Source organism: Gigantopelta aegis, chromosome 3 (assembly GCF_016097555.1).
Source record: "Gigantopelta aegis isolate Gae_Host chromosome 3, Gae_host_genome, whole genome shotgun sequence".
NCBI classification, from domain to species: Eukaryota; Metazoa; Mollusca; class Gastropoda; order Neomphalida; family Peltospiridae; genus Gigantopelta; species Gigantopelta aegis.
In genome coordinates this window covers 32,370,862-32,392,249 of record NC_054701.1, presented here as the reverse complement: position 1 = coordinate 32,392,249, position 21,388 = coordinate 32,370,862, and the positions used below count along the sequence as shown (strand labels likewise).

The 21,388-nt window shown below is 37.5% G+C and overlaps 1 protein-coding gene across 2 annotated transcripts in view; it reads left to right on the top strand.

The window, feature by feature from the left end:
* LOC121367897 overlaps positions 1-21,388 on the top strand; it is a 112,658-nt gene that overhangs the window by 70,603 nt on the left and 20,667 nt on the right. For both annotated transcript variants that reach the window (XM_041492346.1, XM_041492345.1), the window contains exons 5-7: positions 16,072-16,245; positions 17,212-17,414; positions 18,254-18,298. In XM_041492346.1, coding sequence (XP_041348280.1) covers positions 16,072-16,245; positions 17,212-17,414; positions 18,254-18,298 — 422 coding nt within the window. The remainder of the gene's footprint in view (positions 1-16,071; positions 16,246-17,211; positions 17,415-18,253; positions 18,299-21,388) is intronic.

Genomic DNA, 21,388 nt, shown 5'->3' with positions numbered 1-21,388 from the left:
ATGTTTGTACCATATGTATTTTGTTAGTGTATAAATGATACATTGAAGTGCTTTATACTGCAGGGGTGTAAAAATGGATAATATTTCCATAGTCTGCTTGACCAATATCAACAAAAATTTATTAGTCTACCAGAATTGCTATTATTCCATCAGTTTATAGCACATTATTATAATACAATAAAAGAAACTTAACTTCAGATGATTATTCAGTGAAATCGGAACATGTTAAAGACTCCTTTTTGAGGGGCAAACTTTGATACTAATTTTAAATGTTTAAACTAAGAATAATAAAATATAAAAAGAAACTACTGGTAAACTAAAAAGCTAGTCTGCAAAAATGGCCACCATCTGGCTGGTAGTTATATTTTTTAACTCATCTGTGTAGAATGTTTATTTGCATTTAGCAGCAGGCTTGTAATTTTAGCACCCCTGAATTGTGAAGGCCATTTTTCATCTTAAATTTCAAGTGTGAAAATATGCACTTCAAAACATGCACTACAAAAGGGCACACGATGAATTTTCTACAAAGATATATTAAAATTGCTAAAAAAAAAAAAAAAGCAAAAAAAAGCAACACTTTTTACTTCATGTGTTTGTAATCCATCCTTCTGAAAAGTAATATTTAATTGTCAACATTTCTTTAAAAACATTGAAAATTTATTATTATTATGTTTTTGTTCTTTTTTTTAAAGAAGAAGAAATTAGGTTAAAACAAAAGAAATAAATCAGGATAATTCTGTTTCTTGTTACAGTCAATGAATTTATTTTTAATTTGCTTAAATTCTGAACATTTTAAATAATATTTCTTTCTGGATTTGTGTTCAATTGTTTTATAAAGTGTGAAAAATAGATGCATTATTGATTTACACAGAGATGTTCAATGCAAAATGCACCACCAGTGACGAACTAAAAATAATGTTCAACATGCATTGTGTGAATTACATGTGAACTCCAGCCAACCAGCGCAGCCTGTTTTCAACAGGGACTAATGTTTTCACAAGATGACTACAATTAGCAGTATTGATTTATTGACAAGTCTGTCTCAGGCCGGCCGAGGAAACATGAACTTTTGATGCTATCTTAATAATGTCCAATATTGCCAGATGATGCATCGCTGGAAATTCACTTCCACAAATTGTAATGAATTTACTTAAATCAGGAAATGAATGAGTGTACCTACACATGTGATACCATTCAATGTGATTTGATTAAGTTCAGAACAGACTTTGTTAAAGTGAAAATTAATGACAGTCAAATTTATCTTCAATATATGTAACATGATAAAAATATGAAAATGATATATAACAAGGACATCAAAAGATTTACATGTCCATCAATATTTTTCAGGTTCAAAAATGTTGACAATTGCCTAAAATGAAACAATGTGTTGGATTTTTTTACTTGTGCACCAGATAACCTTTGACGTACATTTGTTTGTGGGAGCATATTTTTATTTGGCAGTGCAAACGAACAAGTGTTTATTTCAAACATTGCAGGAATGTGGTGGGTTTTTTAGCCATAATTTTCTTTCTAGTGTCACCCCCTCCTATTTTGTAACAGAATAAGATAAATACTCAGGAAAATTATAATATTTAAATATTGTAACTGCAAAATTTGTTAGTTGGGTTACAAAGATGGCCCAATACATTTCATGCTTCTTGAAATAGATCAGCAACTAGCAAATTTCATTGGTTATTGGAGTCCTGTGCCAGTTACATTTTACAGTAAACATTTTCAGACTGGATGACAGACTTATTACATGTGCAGTAAAACACCTCATAAACCGGTCACCGGCGGGACCAAGTAAAATGTCCGGTTTTATCAGATGTTTAGTTTACAGTGGTTATTTTTTGTACTTATATTTTAAAAGGGACCATGAACAACATCCGATTTGACAGGATTCTGGTTTTTATAGAGTCTGGCTTTGATGTGTTTGATTTGTATATTATTTTAGAAAGTGATTATCACTGCTGCCTACCTTGAATAAGCAGCCTCTTGTTTTGAAATGGAACGCTTGATTGTGTTTTCAGTCTCGTAAGAATCAAGTAATATTCTGTAGTCAAACTATTTTGAATGCCAGCTTATAGTAGAAACTACCTGTGAATGAAAGGCAAATGTTTTGATCTACCCTAGTCCTATACCTGTTGTTTAATAAACAGTTATTGTATGTCACATGCATGATAATAACACACAGTTTAATAAGAGGTTAACAAATATATATATCTACCGCTGCATTAAAGCAACTTTTAAAATTATAATTAAACACAGGATTTTTTCTATAAACACTTTCCAGCACAGCACATACCATGACTTTTGGTTTACATTTTTGATATAATAGTTTGAAATGTAATGTATTAAGAAAAGGAATATGGGCCAAATTTACTAATACTTTTTTCTTTTACACATTTATATTTACAATGCTTAAATACATAAACTTGCATTTAAGGAAAATTAGCATCATAAATTTGGCCCTGTGTCTTTAACAACACCCACAGTTTATTGTTCATCAATGGCTGTTCGATACCATTACTATAACATTTAGCCCAGAATGTTAAAGAGGACACCAGCTGTCAGTTTAGTGTTAAAGTTTAATTTACTAATACTATTTCATGATTCATTTGTTTGTTGCTTTATGTTGAACATTGTACTAAATAAATATTATCCATGAAAAAAAAATGTTTTTTTTCATTTTGAATGCATAATCATAAGGCCTTATCCCGACTCAAGTATCAGGTTGCATGATGTATTTTGGTTCAACATTTTACTGTAGTGTTGATGGGTGGGGTTTTACAAGATTATTTTACAGCTATTATCTGAAGCTGAATAGAGGCGTCAAATTTCTGTCCATGGAAATACAATACATAAAACATTTTAAGATCCAGGTACAAATGTAGCTAAGCTGTTCTTTGTAAATCTTTTGATTAAATGACCTCTATGAAAAATTTTCTCTATTCACGTGGGTTTTTTTTTTTAGTTATTACAAAATATTTCAAGGTTACTTTATAATTAAAACAGTACAAATATTAATTGATAATTTTCTTAGTATTTGCTTGATTGCCATAAAAATACAGAAGTAAAAGTTAATAAAAGTAGCCCACAAATTTGTTGTTAAATCAGAATTTATCCATAAAAAACTGAGTAATTCGATATACATGAATATTTACCATTTTGAGTAAGTATAAAATGAATCTATTACTGGGTCATGTGCTGCTAGAAAAGAAAGGAATATTTGTTTGATGTCTCCTCAGTACATTTTAAACTATGGCTGTTTGGTGTTTTAACATATGGTTCAACACTTGGTCAAGAGAAAGAGTTAGAGAGAAAACCAGCTGCTGACACATAGGCAACTCGGGGCGGGACATAGCCCAGTGGTACAGCGCTCGCTCAATGTGCGGTTGGTGTGGGATCGATCCCCGTCTGTGGGCCAATTGGGCTATTTCTCGTTCCAGCCAGTGCACTACGACTGTTATATCAAAGGCCATGGTATGTACTACCCTGTCTGTGGGATGGTGCATATAAAATATCCCTTGCTGCTAATCAAAAAGAGTAGCCTGTGAAGTGGCAACAGCAGGTTTCCTCTCACAATATCTGTGTGGTCCTTAACTATATGTCTGACGCCATATAACCGTAAATTAAATGTGTTGAGTTAGTCGTTAAATAAAACATTTCTTTCTTTTCATAGGCAACTCTTCCCAAACATTTCATTTCATTTATGGTTATATCAGTGCTTATATCCAATTAAGGTTCAAGCACACTGTATCTTATTTAAAACCTGTCTGTCCTGGACAGTGGGTTAGTAGTTAGTTGTCAGTGAGAGAGAATTCAGCGTAGTGGCCTTACACCTACCCATTGAGTTGTTAAACTTGGTCTTTGTGGCAGCCAGTACCGTGACGCAAACCTAGTACCTACCAGCCTTATGTGTACAATGGCCTACCGTAAGCACTACACCATCCAAAAAGCAGCAAGTAATCTTTTATACCATATGCAATTTCCTGTAGACATGACTTTTTACAAATGAAAACAAGTTTGTTTGTTTTGTTTAACGACACCACTAGAGTACATTGATTAATTATTCATCGGCTATTGGATGTCAGACATTTGGTAATTATGACTCATAATCAACTGAGGAAACCCGCTACATTTTCCTAATGCAGAAAATGATCTTTTATATGCACTTTCCCGTAGACAGGAAAGCACATAGCACAGCCTTTGACCAATTGTGGTAAACTGGTTGGAACAAGAGAAAAAAACAATCATGTGATATTGTAGACCAAATTTAGTTCACTACTAGCATAGTAATGTCTGTATAACTGAGGTGGTTCGATCTTGTGACACCAGTACATCAGGTGAGCGCTCATCCGACTGAGTTAAATCTCGCCCCTTATGAATGATGGACTTTGATATACCAGTCACGGGGCACAGGTTGGGACTGAGAAATATCAGATTTACATCGAGGGCAATCAATCCTATACAACCCATCACCTGAATATTTCAGGTCCATGCTTGTAAAACTTTAGACTCAAATCTGTAATTTGTCATGGCGTTAAAGTTTTAAGACTTTAAATGTTTTGTAAGCATGGATCCTGAATGTCCTTTTGTGTCTGGAGACTGGTTTATTATATTATATAGATGTGCTTATAACAATTATTAAAGTTCAGACTGAAGACGTTATAACAAAACCGGGATCAGTTATAACAACTTCAGCCATTTCCAGACTTCAACCATGTGCTACAAAAGGTATTTATAATCAAGGGCAAGACTTTTTTTAAAACCTTGAGTCTACACTTTTCAAATTTTGTAAGTATTGGCCAGATCTATTAAATATTTCAGAATGTTTGCACTGAATTGTCTGTGATTAAATCTTGATAGTCTAAACTTGTGTCCTTGGCTGGGACAGGAAAACAGCCAGAGTCTATTTAAGACAATCAACCCAAGAATCCATCACACCTCGATGGGGCAGGACGTAGCCCAGTGGTAAAGTGCTCGCTTGATGCACAGTTGGTTTAGGATCGATCCTCGTCAGTGGGCCCATTGGGCTATTTATCATTCCAGCCGGTGCTCCATAATTGGTGTAACAAAGGCTGTAGTATGTACTATCCTGTCTGTGGGATGGTGCATATAAAAGATCCCTTGCTGCTAATCAAAAAGAGTAGGCCATGAAGTGGCGACAGCGGGTTTCCTCTCTCAATATCTGCGTGGTCCTTAACCATATGTCCGACACCATATAACCATAAATAAAATGTGTTGAGTGCATTGTTAAATAAAACATTTCCTTCCTTCACACATTGGGCTTGCGCTGTACCATTAGTCTCCATAACAGTCGAACTAATGTTTATTAGAGTGGCCAGTGAGTGCTTTATCTACACTCACTGTTGGTACAGTCTGTGAACTGAGAGGTATTCTCGGTAAAATGGACTATTAAGACTAACCACCTGGAGCTGAGACTGTGTGTAGACAAACGTGAACCTGTGTTGGAGCTCTGATACCAAAACAAATGTCTTGGAAAGCAGCAGGACAACCAAACTCAATTAGTTCTTCAAACACATGGAAGCGGTAGTTATGCATAGACATATTTGATAGGCCTGAAAAAAAATGTGTGGTTCTGAGAACTTCACCCTACCTATAAAATAGGGCTTACCATAATATTTTTAATGTGTTTTGATGGAAACAAATATGGGAACATGTGATATTGTAGACCAAATTTAGTTCACTACTAGCATAGTAATGTCTGTATAACAACACAAAGATGTCATATGGGATTGACTGTCTGTAATGTGAATTGAATGTAAAGAACACAGTTATCTTCCTCATACTACATAGTAATGTCTGTATAACAACACAAAGATGTCATATGGGATTGACTGTCTGTAATGTGAATTGAACGTAAAGAACACAGTTATCGTCTTCATACTACATAGTAATGTCTGTATAACAACACAAAGATGTCATATGGGATTGACTGTCTGTAATGTGAATTGAATGTAAAGAACACAGTTATCTTCCTCATACTACATAGTAATGTCTGTATAACAACACAAAGATGTCATATGGGATTGACTGTCTGTAATGTGAACTGAATGTAAAGAACAGTTATCTTCCTTTTACTATGGTAAAAGTAAAGTTTGTTTTATTTAACGACACCACTAGAGCATATTGATTTTTTATCTTATCATCGGCTATTGAATGTCAAACATATGGTCATTCTGACACTTTTTTTTAGAGGAAACCCGCTGTCACCACATAGGCTACTCTTTTATGACAGGCAGCAAGGGATCTTTTATTTGCGCTTCCCACGGGAAGGATAGCACAAACCATGGCCTTTGATGAACCAGTTATGGATCACTGGTCGGTGCAAGTGGTTTACACCTACTCATTGAGCCTTGCGGAGCACTCACTCGGGGTTTGGAGTCGGTATCTGGATTAAAAATCCAATGCCTCAACTGGGATCTGAACCCAGTACCTACCAGCCTGTAGACCGATGGCCTAACCACGATGCCACTGAGGCCAATCCTCATACTATGGATGAGGGTTCTGGTTGCTGTCATTGTTTGCTTTCTTTCCATCAGTATATATATTTTTTTATTAACATGTAGGTGTAGAGTACATACATAACATTTTATCTGGATCCATAGGGCTGAATGTAGTAGTAGTAGTAAAAGAAATAAGACCTACCCTACTTGATGATTTTCAGCACATTCTAAAAAACAACAGGTTTTGGGGGGGTTTTGTTTTTGTCTTTTGAGGCTATATTGAAATTAATTTTATATGTCTTGCTTTATCTCCTGTTGTTTTCACAAGCAATCATACACATGGTGTATATTTCAAGTCATGTTAAATCATCAAGGCCATTGTTACAGAATTCCCTCTGCTCTAGACAGAGGAACAGACATCAAAATAAGCAGTGTCTCTCATAACCTAAGAACCATTTACCACAAAACATGGACCTGGGCCTAATTCAGTAAAGTTGCAAGAAAAGTTTGTTTTGTTTAATGACACTACTAGAGCACATTGATCTATTAATCATTTTGGAACGAAGGAAATGTTTTATTTAACGACTTACTCAACGCATTTTATTTACGGGTTATATGGCATCGGACACATGGTTAAGGACTTAGTCGTTTTTATTTAATTTATTAAGATTTTGTAGAGAACAAAGTACCATTTTTGACCACCTTGGCATGTGGTAAGCCTTGTGTGAAAGCTTTATTATATACTGACGACTTTTGCTATTACACAGCATTATGGTCTCTGTTATGTGCTTTACATTTCAATCAGTCACAGTTGCATTTCAGTATCAAATCTTTTCATACGTTGTCGTCTCTGTTACACATTCACTTACCATTATGTATATCTTTAAAACTGTTCAGAAACAGCCTTGAAAAACTTCATGTAATAATTCGACTAATCATAACTGACAGGCCATGTCAAGCACAGCAACCCCTGTAGTTATACAGCAACAACAAAATTTTTAACAAAACACAACCCTCAGCCTGTCTAGAAAAACATCTTTTGAGTACAAACAGCATTATTATTGCAAACGACGTGGGGTATTTAATTCTGATGAATCGAGAGTACAGCTAGGGTGTCCAAACAGCGGACTATCACATTCACTTGGTCTGCTTACAATAACAAATGTTTCACCAATAGCTTGGGCTTTACCTATTTTTCTAATACTCTAATGAAAATTTCATGCTTCGCTAGTTCCTAGTAAACATGTGTTTAAAAGGGAATTGGTATGTTCTTTTTGGCAGTGTTTGTTAGACACCCAATAGCTGATGTGCTGGGGTGTTGTTAAACATTAATTCATTCATTTATTCTTTCATTCATTCATTCATTCATTCATTCATTCATTCATTCATTCATTCATTCATTTATTAATAGGGCAGGACATAGCCCAGTGAGAAAACGCTTGCTTGATGTGAAGTCGGTCTAGGATTGATCCCCGTCGTTGGGCCTATTGGGCTATTTCTCACTCTAGCCAGTGCACCACGATTGGTATATCAAAGGCCATGGTATGTGCTCTCCTGGATGGTGCATATAAAAGATCCCATGCTACTAATGGAAAAATGTAGCGGGTTTCATCTCTATGAATGTGTCAAAATTACCATATGTTTGACATCCAATAGCCAATGTTTAATAAATCAGTGTGGTCTAGTGGTGTTGTTAAACAAAACCAACTCTTTTTTTTTCATTTATTAATTTTCATAAGCAAATTGATGGGCTTAGTAAAGGTTAGCTTTTTTTCAGAATTAATAACATGGGAGAGTATTGGAATGCATTTTGTTTTATTGTCTCCAGATCATTGTTAGTATAATCAGAGTTGGAGTGCCATGAGTTATCATCTTACAGTGTATTCTATGTACAAATATCAAGTATATTTAATATCTGAAAAATTAAATAAAAAGTAAAGCATACAGTTGAAGTTTGTGTTTCATAACACCACTAGAGCACATTGATTTGTTAATAATCGGTTATTGGATGTCAAATATTTTGTGTTTGTGATTTGTATTCTTAAAGGAAACCCACTACATTTTTCCATATGCACCATTCCACAGACAGGATAGCACATACCAGTCATAGTGCACTGGCTGGAACAAAAATAGTCCACTAACAAGGATCGATTCCAGACCGACCGTGCATCAGTCGATGGCTTTACCACTGTACTATGTCCCACTTCCTAAAACATACATAATCAGTAATACCCATTATCTATGATATAATACACAAGGCCATTTTAACTATTTTCTCTTCTCCACTTTATTTTGCACTGCCAACCATCTTCTTTGTACTTGCCCGATTCTGCAGTTCACAAAGATCGTTTTGCACCAAGGTATAGTCGACTACCATATATTGCGTACAAAGATGCATTCCATTAATTCAATGGCATTGGAATTTGCCGTCATAATATAACATGTAAGTGGCTATATACATGGCAGCCATATATAACACACTGGCTAATGAAGGCTAGCTATCTACACTGCAGTCATATTGTTTGGGAGAAAGTCCAGTGTATGGCAACCACACCCCTTCTAAACGTATGGGTTACATCTAGTACAAACATATTAGTCATGTGTATACATACAAATGAACACACACCTGTATGTATGTGTATACACACCTATATATATAAATATGTGTATACATATGTACTTACACATACATACATGCATATAGATTCATACATAGAATACGCATATATAGAGAATAACTAGTTAATCATCTCGGATATCTGCTTTATCCTGTGAAAATAAGAATGTGAAATTCCGCGAGGCTCTGCCAAGCAGATATTCAAAAGCAAATATCTGGCGTCATTAACTACTGGGTAGTTATTATTTTTATCCTGCAGACCATAAAAAAATAATGAAAAAAAGCTATTATTTCTGTTATTTCAGAGCGATTGTGTAATATAGCTATGCGTGTGACGTCACATGAGTGATGTCAAAAGTCATATCCTGCTAGTAGCATGTTATGACTTTGCTTTATCCGTCATCATATTCTGTCAATACAAACGGTAGTTGCAGGATAAAATGGTATTACTGATGGGTGCAAAAATGAAATGGTACTCCAGTAGACATTAAAGGAGACCGGACACCAAACCATATACACGGCATAATGAATTGTTTGCCGTCATAAACCACAACACGCAACTACCGCGCTCCTCATATTGAATAAGTTAAGCGTGCCAGTCTTGGTTGGGGTGTTTTTTTCGCCGATGTTTGCCGGAAACTGTCGACAAATTGATGAGCTAGACCCGTGACGTCATCGATGAGAGGAAAACTGAAGAAACTACCAAGCAGCATGGAAGAACTTAGCGATTCGAGTGACGAAGAACTGTGTCCAGCTTGTGCTAATGGCATCAAACCGTATCAGTTTGAACCACTTATCTGAGACTTTGTCCCTAATCCTGGAAATGTTGTCTTAGATGAAAATTCGGATGAATCAACTGCCAACGAAAACGAGGAAGCCACACGGTCCATAGACTAGCATACAAGCATTTTTTTTAACATAATTTTTTATGACATTTTTGATGTATAATGAAGCAAATGGACCTAATTAGAAGAAAAGCACACACAATTTAATAATATTTCATCATAAATCTTGTTCGGCATAGGAATAAATATGACACGTCAGTGGATATTCCATAGGCCGATTTCGCAAATTTGCAAAAAGCGTCCCCTCCTCACCAAAGCAAGATATAATAATTTAACAAAAAACTTTGTTCTCTTAACTAGTTACCCTCCAAGTTTTAATGTGTTTGGTTAAACCGTGTATTTTTAATTATTAAGAAAATGTGTTACCAGTCTGCCGAAACTGTCCACAGCCGGGTACAGAAACACAGAAATGTTGGAAAATATTATACTGTTGCCACATACTGACAATGTCTTATCGACAATATTATTATGTAGTCTTTGCATTTATTAATATAAAATACAACAGACCTGTAGCAACTGGGGAGGGGCGGGCCTAGGGGCTTGTTCTCCACCACACACTCTAGGATGAAAATGTATGTTTTAAGTTTTCACTACTTTGCATAAATAAAGATGATATAGATACTATGTAAAAGGTGAGGTTAAGAACCAGTTCCTTTTATCTTTAGGATTTTGTAATCATGATTTCAAACCAACTGTTTCAGGTAATTTGCTCCACATACTGACATAAAACACATTTGTTATATATTGAAATAAAATAAAAATAATTATTATATATCCAGTGTTATTTTCTTTAATCATTCATGGAGGAAGAAGGAAGTCCTGATCAAAATATATTACAGGTAAAACAAAATAATATATGATGCTTATTCCATGTGGTAACTATTGTTAATTTTGGTTTAAATTGCTAGATGCCAAAAGTGATTAATTATATTATTTTATGGTAACAGTCGAAAATTAGACGACTAATTGTTTCAACCACTGCCAAAGGTACCAGGTTTTCTGCCAGAAAATAATTTGAGGGTACGTAATAAAACAGGCCCGTAGGAACTGGGGGGGGGGGGGGGGGTGCCCTCCACTTGTGAGCTTTTCTTTATCACATTAATTTTTGCCATTGTAACCAAAATCTGATGTAGAGTTTATACCCGGTCCGTCAGTGCCCAAGTCGTTCCTGTGGGCCTGTAAAAACTAAATTGGAGTATATTGGGTGGTTATAGGTTTGAAATGTTTTTTTTATTTAACATTTTATTTCATGCACTTTTATAAATTTTAAACAGCAATTATGTTACTATAATCTATCGAAAAAATAAAACATTATATATATATATATATACACATTAATTTCTGAGATTTTTTTAGTACATACATGTAAGTTTACCCTCCGCACCCTCTGGCAGAAACCCAGGGTAGGTATTAAAATAATTATTTGGTGTAGAGTATTTTTAATATGACATACAGAAAGCATTGAAAAGTACAATTTTATTATGCTTTAATAATGGACATTAGCTTTAAAACTAATTCCTTCTGGCCACAGTACATATGTTGTTCCTGCCAAAGTGTTAGCATTTTAATTTTAATGACAATATACTGAACTGACTATAAACATTGTTAACTAACGTAATAATTCACGTTTTGAAGGTTAACAAACCGACTAGATCAAGAGACGTTAGTATGGAGTCGTTATGGGCTGTCGGTGAAAATTAATTTGGTAATTATAGGTAAATAAATGTGAAGTTTAAATATTCGTATGTGAACAAATTGCAATACCTTTATTTAATGTATATCTTAAGTACATACTTGTTTTAATTTTCACATTGTAAATGTACCATAACCTGCTGTATTTAGTTAGTGTAAAACGACAATAATGTGTCCATGTTTTAAAACAACTTTCGGTTTTTTTAAAATCGAAACCATGATGTTGGCCGTTTCTTGGGATGCATTGCTGTTACTGTTGCAGTTAAACACTGCGCAGTTAACCATCATATAATTACGTCGACAGTATATAATAACACTAATTATCTTGTAAATTAAATTTCCGATAAACCTGGAGACAAAAAAAATGAAAAAAAGACGACTAAAAGACACAACCAAATGGTACTCCAGTAGACATTAATGATAGCTCAATGTATTTTAAACTGAAATGGTACTCCAGTAGACATTAATGATAGCTCAATGTATTTCAAAATGAAATGGTACTCCAGTAGACATTAATGATAGCTCAATGTATTTTAAAATGAAATGGTACTCCAGTAGACATTAATGATAGCTCAATGTATTTTAAACTACAGCTGTCATATAGATTCTTAAATACTTGGTCAAAAGATTGAATTTGAGAAACGGGCCTTTATATATAGAACAGAAACATAATTGAAGAACTTATAGACAAGACAAGACAAGACGGCACCTACCCAAATCATTGTACGTAATGTATCTGTCATGGAGGTGTGAATAAACTGGAAAATAAGCCAGTCGCTCCACTGAAGAGACTCGATCCAGCAGGTAGGAGGGGAAGGAGGAGCTGAGTGTAGCTCAGTCAGTAGAGCGCTCACCTGAGTTTGGGTCATATGATCAAAGCACATTGGTGGACCCATTCTCTAAATAAGAAGAAGAAGACATTTGTTTTGTTTAATGACACCACTAGAGCACATTGATTTATTGGATGTCAAACATTTGGTAATTTTGACATATAGTCTTAGAGAGGAAACCTACTACATTTTTCCATTAGTAGCAAGGGATCTTTTATATGCACCATCCCACAGACAGGATAGCACATACTACGGCCTTTGATATACCAGTCGTGGTGAAATGGCTAGAGCGAAAAATAGCCCAATGGGTCCACCAACAAGGATCAATCCTAGACTGACTGCTTTACTACTGAGCTACGTCCCTACGGGTTAACATCTTTCCAATTGGTTCTCCATAACTCGTATACCAAAGACCATGGTATGTGCTGGCCTATTTGTTGGAAAATGCAATCTCCTTTTAATGGAAAAATGTAGCAATGCTTCCTCTGAAGACTTAGAATGTTTGACATCCAATAGCTGAAGATTAATTTAATATGCTCAGGTGGTAAACAAAACAAAGTTTATCTATTACTGAGCAGCATCCTCATCTGTGATATTTTATACAACAACCAAAATTTATTTTATTTGTTTTTATGTATTAAGGCACGTCCATTCTGGGCACATATTCCAGGTGTTTTAATTATGTACCGAGGAGAAAATTGTATTTACATGGTGTGTGTATGTGGGCGTTCATGCGTGCATGTGTGCATGTATTTGTCTTTTCTCAGATTCTCTGCTGTGCATGTATTTTATCTGTCTGTGTCTGTGTTAAAAGAAAAGCACATTACGATCAATGTCAGAAATAATCACATTTAGTCAAATTGAAATCTAAACTTCTAATATTCACAGACATGTTTTGGAGATGGTCTCATATCACAGTTCCTGGTATTAGTCATCAGACAGCTAATGATGCTTTTCAAATTGCTGTGAAATGAGTAGAACAGCATTTTACTTTCTTTATTAAATTCCCAAAGACTTGTTTAGCACCAGCTTAGATGTCGATCAGGTTGCCTTTGATGAAAATTCTCCAACAGAAAGTGAAGCCGTGTGGTAATTGGTAGGGTCGTTATAGAACAGTGTCGCTCATTTATGGATGCTCACAGCTAAGCTTTTAACCTTTCAGCTGAAGGTTCTTCAAGCCTTTTTAGGTACTACTTACTGTTAAGTGACTGACTGAAAGGAAGTCTTCATAGCACTGATCTGAGGTGTAGTGGGTTGCAGGATTGCTTGCTTTCAGTGGTGTTTCCCATTTCAACCAGTTTACCATGACTGGTATATCAAAGACTGTTTTGCATTTCAGTATGAATACACATAGCTTTTTAAGCAACATTTGGGTCAGGGTCTGTCTCTCTGTCTCTGTCTCTGTGTCTGTCTCTCTCTGTCACTGTCTGTGTCTGTGTCTCTCTGTCTCTGTCTCTGTCTGACCGGCCTCGGTGGCGTCGTGGCAGGCCATCGGTCTACAGGCTGGTAGGTACTGGGTTCGGATCCCAGTCGAGGCATGGGATTTTTAATCCAGATACCGACTCCAAACCCTGAGTGAGTGCTCCGCAAGGCTCAATGGGTAGGTGTAAACCACTTGCACCGACCAGTGATCCATGACTGGTTCAACAAAGGCCATGGTTTGTGCTATCCTGCCTGTGGGAAGCGCAAATAAAAGATCCCTTGCTGCCTGTCGTAAAGAAGAGTAGCCTATGTGGCGACAGCGGGTTTCCTCTAAAAACAGTGTCAGAATGACCATATGTTTGACGTCCAATAGCCGATGATAAGATTAAAAATCAATGTGCTCTAGTGGCGTCGTTAAATAAAACAAACTTTACTGTCTCTGTCTGTGTATCCTCTCTCTGTATCCTCTCTCATCTCCTCTCCTCTCCACTTTTAAAAACAAATATTCCATTCCTTTGCCAAATTAATGGAAGCCTATTGGCGTTGATTGGAGGAGGAGATTGTCAGCTTGAAGAAAATTTAATTTCTACATTACTTTGATAATAAATATCAACATTTAAAAATATATCTTTTTAAAAGTTGTTCATACATCTAAATAAATATGTAGCGACTGTATAAACAAAACAAACCATTTTGGACTTCAGTCTAAGTAGCTATAATTTACCATAAAAACAATTAATAGTAAATTTCGGGGTCAAATCTAACACTGCTAACAATCAGAAGTGTGTCTGAATATTTTAACTTTATTAGATGTGAGATCTACTCGAGCTGGTCATGAAGACGGACGCTGTTCCATGCTCTCTTGTGTTACCCCCCCACCTGGGGGGATTAATTGCTTCGTATGGGAAGCTGATAGAGTACTGCGTCGCGTACACCAGGTCACAGGCAACCGTGACTTTGGTGTACGGCGACCCTGCTCCACAAAATCCAGCGGCGGTACCTTCTGCGTCGTCGCCCCCAGCCCAACCGGACAAGCCAGCCAAGCCAGCTGAGGAAACCCAGCAAGTGAAGTCTGATGAGTCGACACCAGAAGAGAAGCTGTACCTTGCCATGTGTGAGACTCCACGGCGGGCGTCTCCCGTTCCTGCACCTTCACGTCCGACTCCGTCGAGACCCCCACCAATGGGGAACTCCGTTGAAACGAACAAGGAAATTGTTGCTGCAAAACAGAAGGCAGTCACTCCCCCGAGTGACCAGCCAGCTAAGGCACAGCCTTCTGCCTCTGGCCGAGGCAGGGACTTTGCCGCATGGAGTCTCGCTGTCAGCAAGATCAAGAGCCAGTACTCTAAGTACTTGGTTGGTGATACACCACACGTAGGCTCACTGCCGGGAGGTATCCAAGAGGGAAGTTTCAAGCGCTTCCCCGACGGCAGTGAGGTGGCCATCCACGATACGGACTTACGAGACGGGACGCTCTGCCTAGTGGTGACGATGCGCCGGGAGGGTCTGTACAGACAAGGAATCCTTTTCAGGGATATGGATAACAACACCATCCACAGAGTACTCAAGATCATCACCGGTGTTCATTACGTCGAGCTAGCAAAAACCCTGCTAGGTCACAGGTGGAGGAAACTTGTACCACACTTCAACGGCAAGCAGTTCATCTCATCTCCATAGGCGCCAACCTCCTCAAGAACAAAACGGCCTTAACGAGGCCACTCACGTGGACATATAGATCGGACTTTAAACTTTTAGACCTTCGTTCAAAATTTTATGTTGAAATTACTTTTTTGTTACAAATATTATTAAATAGTCCGATCCTCTCTTCTTGCTCTTATTTATTTTTGGACTGTTTTAAAATGCTCCAAATTATATAAATATTCGACCGAGCAGTCAATTCTTTTTATTTTTGGCTTGTAACTTTTTATTTATTTATTTTTAATTCTATTAACTTTTATTTTCTCACTAATTGCTATTTTAAAATTTCTGCCCATTTTTAACTCTGCCTCTACCCCACCCACCCCCATCCTGAGTCTGGCCACCGATCTTATCGGAGGTCGAACTCTGGATGGACGTGTTCGAAACCCTAGTGGTATATGGGCACGTTAAAATAGTTATCTATCTATCTATTATTAGCATATATTTAACATCAGATAGTGTCCCATATCATTAAAGAAATTGTCCTTTACTTTCAGAAAGTACCAGTGACTCAGACAGTTTGACAAATGGAACAACCGAGATTTCCACGGCAACCCTGGTGGTCAAAGCGGACCGACCAGCGGGAAACCAGAACCCACCGGAGAAGCCACGGCGGATGTCTCGACCCAAGTGTGTTCAAGATTCTGAAGATACAACCAACCTACAGACAGGTGAATCAGAGAGTCAGCTTTGACTGTCAGTTTATTCCTGTGCTTATAGCCACTTCAGGTTCAAGTATGCTGTCGTGGGCACATCTTTACTGTTTCACCAGGACTCAAAATACAGTGAAACCGGACACCCTCAAACCAAATAAAAAGTCTGGTATCCAGTTTAGAGAGGTTCTCTTTTGTACATATATTTAAAAAGGGCCCTCGAAAAAGGTCCAATTTTGAGGGAATTCCGGTTTATAGAGGGTCCGGTTTTGAGAGGTTTCACTGTATGACATAAAATATGGTCTTTTGTTATATATATTTTTTTAAATAGTAGGCTAAAAGAAATATTTCCTATTAAGACAAACCATTGACTGTTACAATTAGAATATCACATGATGGGATGGTATGTAAAACAACCAAATTTGAAATTAAAATATAACAGAATCACCAGCTAAATAACAGAAGAAAAAAAAATATATGTGTCTTCAAAAATTGCCTGCAATTGTTTTTTCTCCTGCTAGTTCTAACTTTATATGGACTACTTTTCACATTTCACAGGTTGCTATTTCAAGCCATGATTCATGAAGCATTCTTAGCACTTGGATCACCTTAAGACCATAACTACCATATGCACTTAAGGTGATCTTAGTGGTAAGATTGCTTCAATGAACGGGGCCCAGGACAGTGGTTAATGGTTAGAGTGCGATGTCAGTCTAGAGACACATGTTACATATCTTCACGTAACTAATCAAATTTACTGTGGGTAAAAGTCAGTTCAGAGGTGTGAACCCAGTATCTGTTAGATTTTTGGCCAGGGAATACAACTTTTAATGTGTTACTTTTTGGCCAGGGGCATTAACTTTTATTGCGTTACTGAATGCACACATTTTGTGCTGCTCCATCCCATGTTGGACATCAAATAGTCTTAGTTTGAAATATGCTGAGGTGCCAGTAAACTAACATTCCTTTCCTTTTCTTTGACAGCCACACCATCTGTCACTGGTCCTAATGTCAAAGCCATGTCCTCCAGTTTAGACCAGACACCGGTTCATCCAATGACGGCTGCTTCTGCCAGTGTGTCTGCTGCTGGCAATGTCAAGGTCGTATCATCAGACCCTAGTCAGCGCATTCAACTTGAAGATGATGACGAGATCACACCTACCATGAACCTTCGACCGTGGAATCCTGTAGGTTTAATATATACACACAGTCTGATGTGACTTTTTGTACTGATAAATAATTATTTTACTACTTAAATCTGCAAGATAAAATGAAGAATCATAAACATGATTTTTAAAAATAAATGAATGGCTGAAAAATATACATTATGCATCTTCCATTTTTAATAATATTTATCCAACTTCCTATTTCAAATATTTAGTTTTATTTCTCTTTAGTTAGCGAATATTCTTAATATTTTACCAATTTCAGTAACTTTTTCTAATATTTTGCCAGTTCACATGGGTTTCCTGGTTATTTCAGTTATTCATAATTATACATGTGAAGGGTCCATGAGATTAACTTATGATGTCCAAATCGATGGTCACAAAAGAAACACTAAATTAAAAACCTATAATTATAGTAGGTCATTAAAAGTTGTTGGTAAATGTGCTTTCTTAGGCATAAATATTTCACGATTGCAGAGTTGTAAATGTTAAAATTTTAAAATATCACATTACTAAAAATGTGACATCACAGGTTATTCCCGTGGACACGTTATATGTAATAATAGAGATATATTCTTCATCCAGTGTTTCTATACGGCTAACAGTACATTTGTAGGTGATAGCAGCCAACAAATAGTGATCGCGGGAAGAATATTTAACTGGAAAATCTATTTTAAGTATTTAAATATTAAAATTATACACAGAATTGTAGCATTCAGTCTTTGTATATAGTGCACGTTTTGTAATCAGTAAATAATGATCATAATTTCATGTGTCCTTATGTTGTTTTATAGGTTTTACTTTTTGGTATGAATAAGTGTGTTCACTGTTTTGGTAATTTGTTGTTTTGTGTATTGTAGTCTGCAGTGCTAAAGGAATTGTTTACAGTCAGATTAATGGAAGATGTAAGTATTTTCTCAAGTAGTAAAAATAGAACTGAAAGAAATTTTTATTTAACGATGCACTCAACACATTTTATTTATGGTTATATGGCATCAGATATATGGTTAAGGACCAAATAGATATTGAGAGAGGAAATGCGTTGTCACCACTTCATGGGCTATTCTTTTCGATTAGAAGCAAGGGATCTTTTATATGCACCATCCCACAGACAGGGTAATACATACCACTGCCTTTGATATACCAGTCATGGTGCACTGGCTGGAAAATAGAACTGATTCCCTAGGAAGATTTGTAGGTATTTTGAATGAGTTTTTAATAACTATTTTCACCAAAATTGGTTAAGTATGACTGATGTGAACTATGCTAGCTGTTCAAAAGTACATATTAAATATCCATTATTGCCAATAAAAAACTGTTTAAAGGGTTTAAGCTCTGCCCAAAACATCATTTGTGGTTTGGTGAATTAGATTAAAAACCTTTGGTTAATAACACCACAGCACAAAAATACAGAGAAATGTTGTAGCCAAGTTGAAGTTTCAGTTAGCCAAACAAAATACAGAGAAATGTTGTAACCAAGTTGAAGTTTCAGTTAGCCAAACAAAATACAACAATATTAAGGCTTTTTAATTAATTTTTACTAGATTTTGTTATTTAGCTTCTTGGCAATTTGTTTTTTGTTATTAATTAATAGATTTCACAAACATTTAACTCCGAGACAAATACATTTAAAGTTTTAGAAGCCAAACAAAATTAAGGATTTTTAATGAATTGTATTTGTTTGATTTTTTTAATTAGCTTGTTGGCAATTTAATAATGAAATATTTTTGCCAAATTCAGCTTTACTTTACATTGGGCGAATACCTGCTTAAACCCTACATATTAATATCTAATGGCAGTTTGTTTCTTTCTTTAGACATTACCTGTCCTCAAACAAGGACACCTCCCCCCCACGCAAGTGATCTGATCCGAACATCCCAACAGCCAATGGGATGGCCAAATTCTTCTACTGCATACTGCTCTCTAGTTCCGGTCACATGACTGTAACTTCCTTCTTTTTCTCTTCACTAAAGGGTCTGGACGTCCTTTTGCTTGGCTCTGTTTTGGAGTCAACCTTTTTATAAGACCTTTGGTTTTGTATTTGTGTTAGGATGAAATGTTTTTACCTTCGTTTTCGTTAGCTTTCGTATGTCTTTTCGCGTATTTCGCTTGACTTTCCAAGCGTTTATATCGCCGGTTGTCGTGCAAAATGGCGTCTTTATTTACCGGCTTTATGTTGTGTTATGATGGGTTTTTTTTCTTTTCACAGATTGACACAGATTGAAAAATTATTATAATCATGTCTGATAATGTTCAGTGACTAGTTCGAGCTTGTTTACGCTGCAAGAAATTTACTGCCGGCGGCAACCCTCATGATTTATGTCCAGGTTGTCGTGTTCCGTGTGGCCTCACTTCAAGATGCGACCTGTGTTCAGGGTTGTCTGATGTTGAGTTCGCGGCTTACCTGAAGGTGGTGTCAGCGAGAACCAAGAAAGTGGAATCTTTGCCTTCAATTGCTGACTCCGTAGCGGAAGTGTTACGTTCAATTCTACCGACCATGCTGAAAGAAACAATGGCGTCAATGGCGACCTTACCCAAACCGGCAGTTTCGGGGTCAGGTCCGGTGCAAGTCCCCTCTTCAGGGGGTGCGGCTTCTTCAGCTCTACTGATACCTAAGACTTCGGACGCAGCCCTCTGACAAGCCGGCTCATGCAGTTAGACGTTCCACGGACTCCAAGGCTCACCGATCTTCGGCGGGGAAGTCATCGTCAGCGCATCGGAGCCGGGACCGTAGCCGTTCCACACGACCTGCACGGCTCCCTACAGGTTCCATGGATCATCAGCGCCGACCTTCGATTGATGTGACTTCCAGGGCCTCCGAGGGTTCTCGACGGGACCGTCCACAGTCCGATTCACCGGCGGCTTCCATTTCGGCAGATCGATTAGCCTGTGCTCGAGTGCTCCGAGACTTTGGAGATGCAGCACTTACAGCGGTTTCTATCATTGATGAGCCTGACTCTCCTGACCATATGACTATGAGGGATTGCTTGGTGGCCGTCTATGACATGTTGCCGTCCTTGCCACATCCACCAACGCCGTCCAAGAAGGGACCGACACCGATGATGGCGACTGATGTCCCTCCGGAAGATGTGGTTATCCGTTCCTTGGCAGCCGGTACACTTATATCCGACGTGGCGGCGGATTTAGGCCGCACCTTTAAAGACACAGCGTCCTTTGTCGCCTTCCCGTCTTGGAATCACCGTATGTATCCGGTGTTTGACATGCCCTTTAAAGATGGGGCTCCGTCTGTGGATGAAGATGTTCACCGTCTTGGGAAGTCGTCAACTGTGGATTTGACGGACAAACAGGTCCAAGCCATGGATACTGCCCAGAGACGTTGCTTGTTTGTGTTGTCTTACTTGGACGTTTTCCTTGATGCGATGGCCACCCAGGCAAAAGATGCACGGTGCTACGCGCTGTTTAAACAATCGGCGCAGATGCTGGCTTTCCTGACATCTTCGGTTACCTCTATGTCATCGATGTTGATGCAGTACCGTCGCTAGGATTATCTGAAAAAGTCAACCTTGGATTTCCAGCATAAGAAGGAGCTGTTAGCTCAACCGTGGTCCGCAACAAAGCTGTTTGCAGGCAAGGTTTCTGACGTGGTTACGACCAATGATAAAGACCAACAGTCAACAGCAACTGTCAAAGCTTTACAACTTATTTCGACGTTGGAATCCACGAAGCGAAAGTCTACTTTCACTGCACAACCACCATCTAAGCGCTGGAGAGGTTCCTTTCGAGGTCAACCTTCTCGACGGTTTCCGGACAGATGACCATCCGGTCCTCCAGCTCGGACCCAGCCAACAAATCTTGGACTGCTCAGATTGTCTCGACCTACGCCCGCCCCTGATTTTGAACCAGAACAACGACTCGGTTTTGATGCTTCCGGTGTGCAACACATCGGTCGAAATATCCATGGTCAGAAGTCAACTTCGCCGTTATTGGCGAAACTGGCAGACACTTTGCCAAGATCCGTTTGTCACGTTGATCTT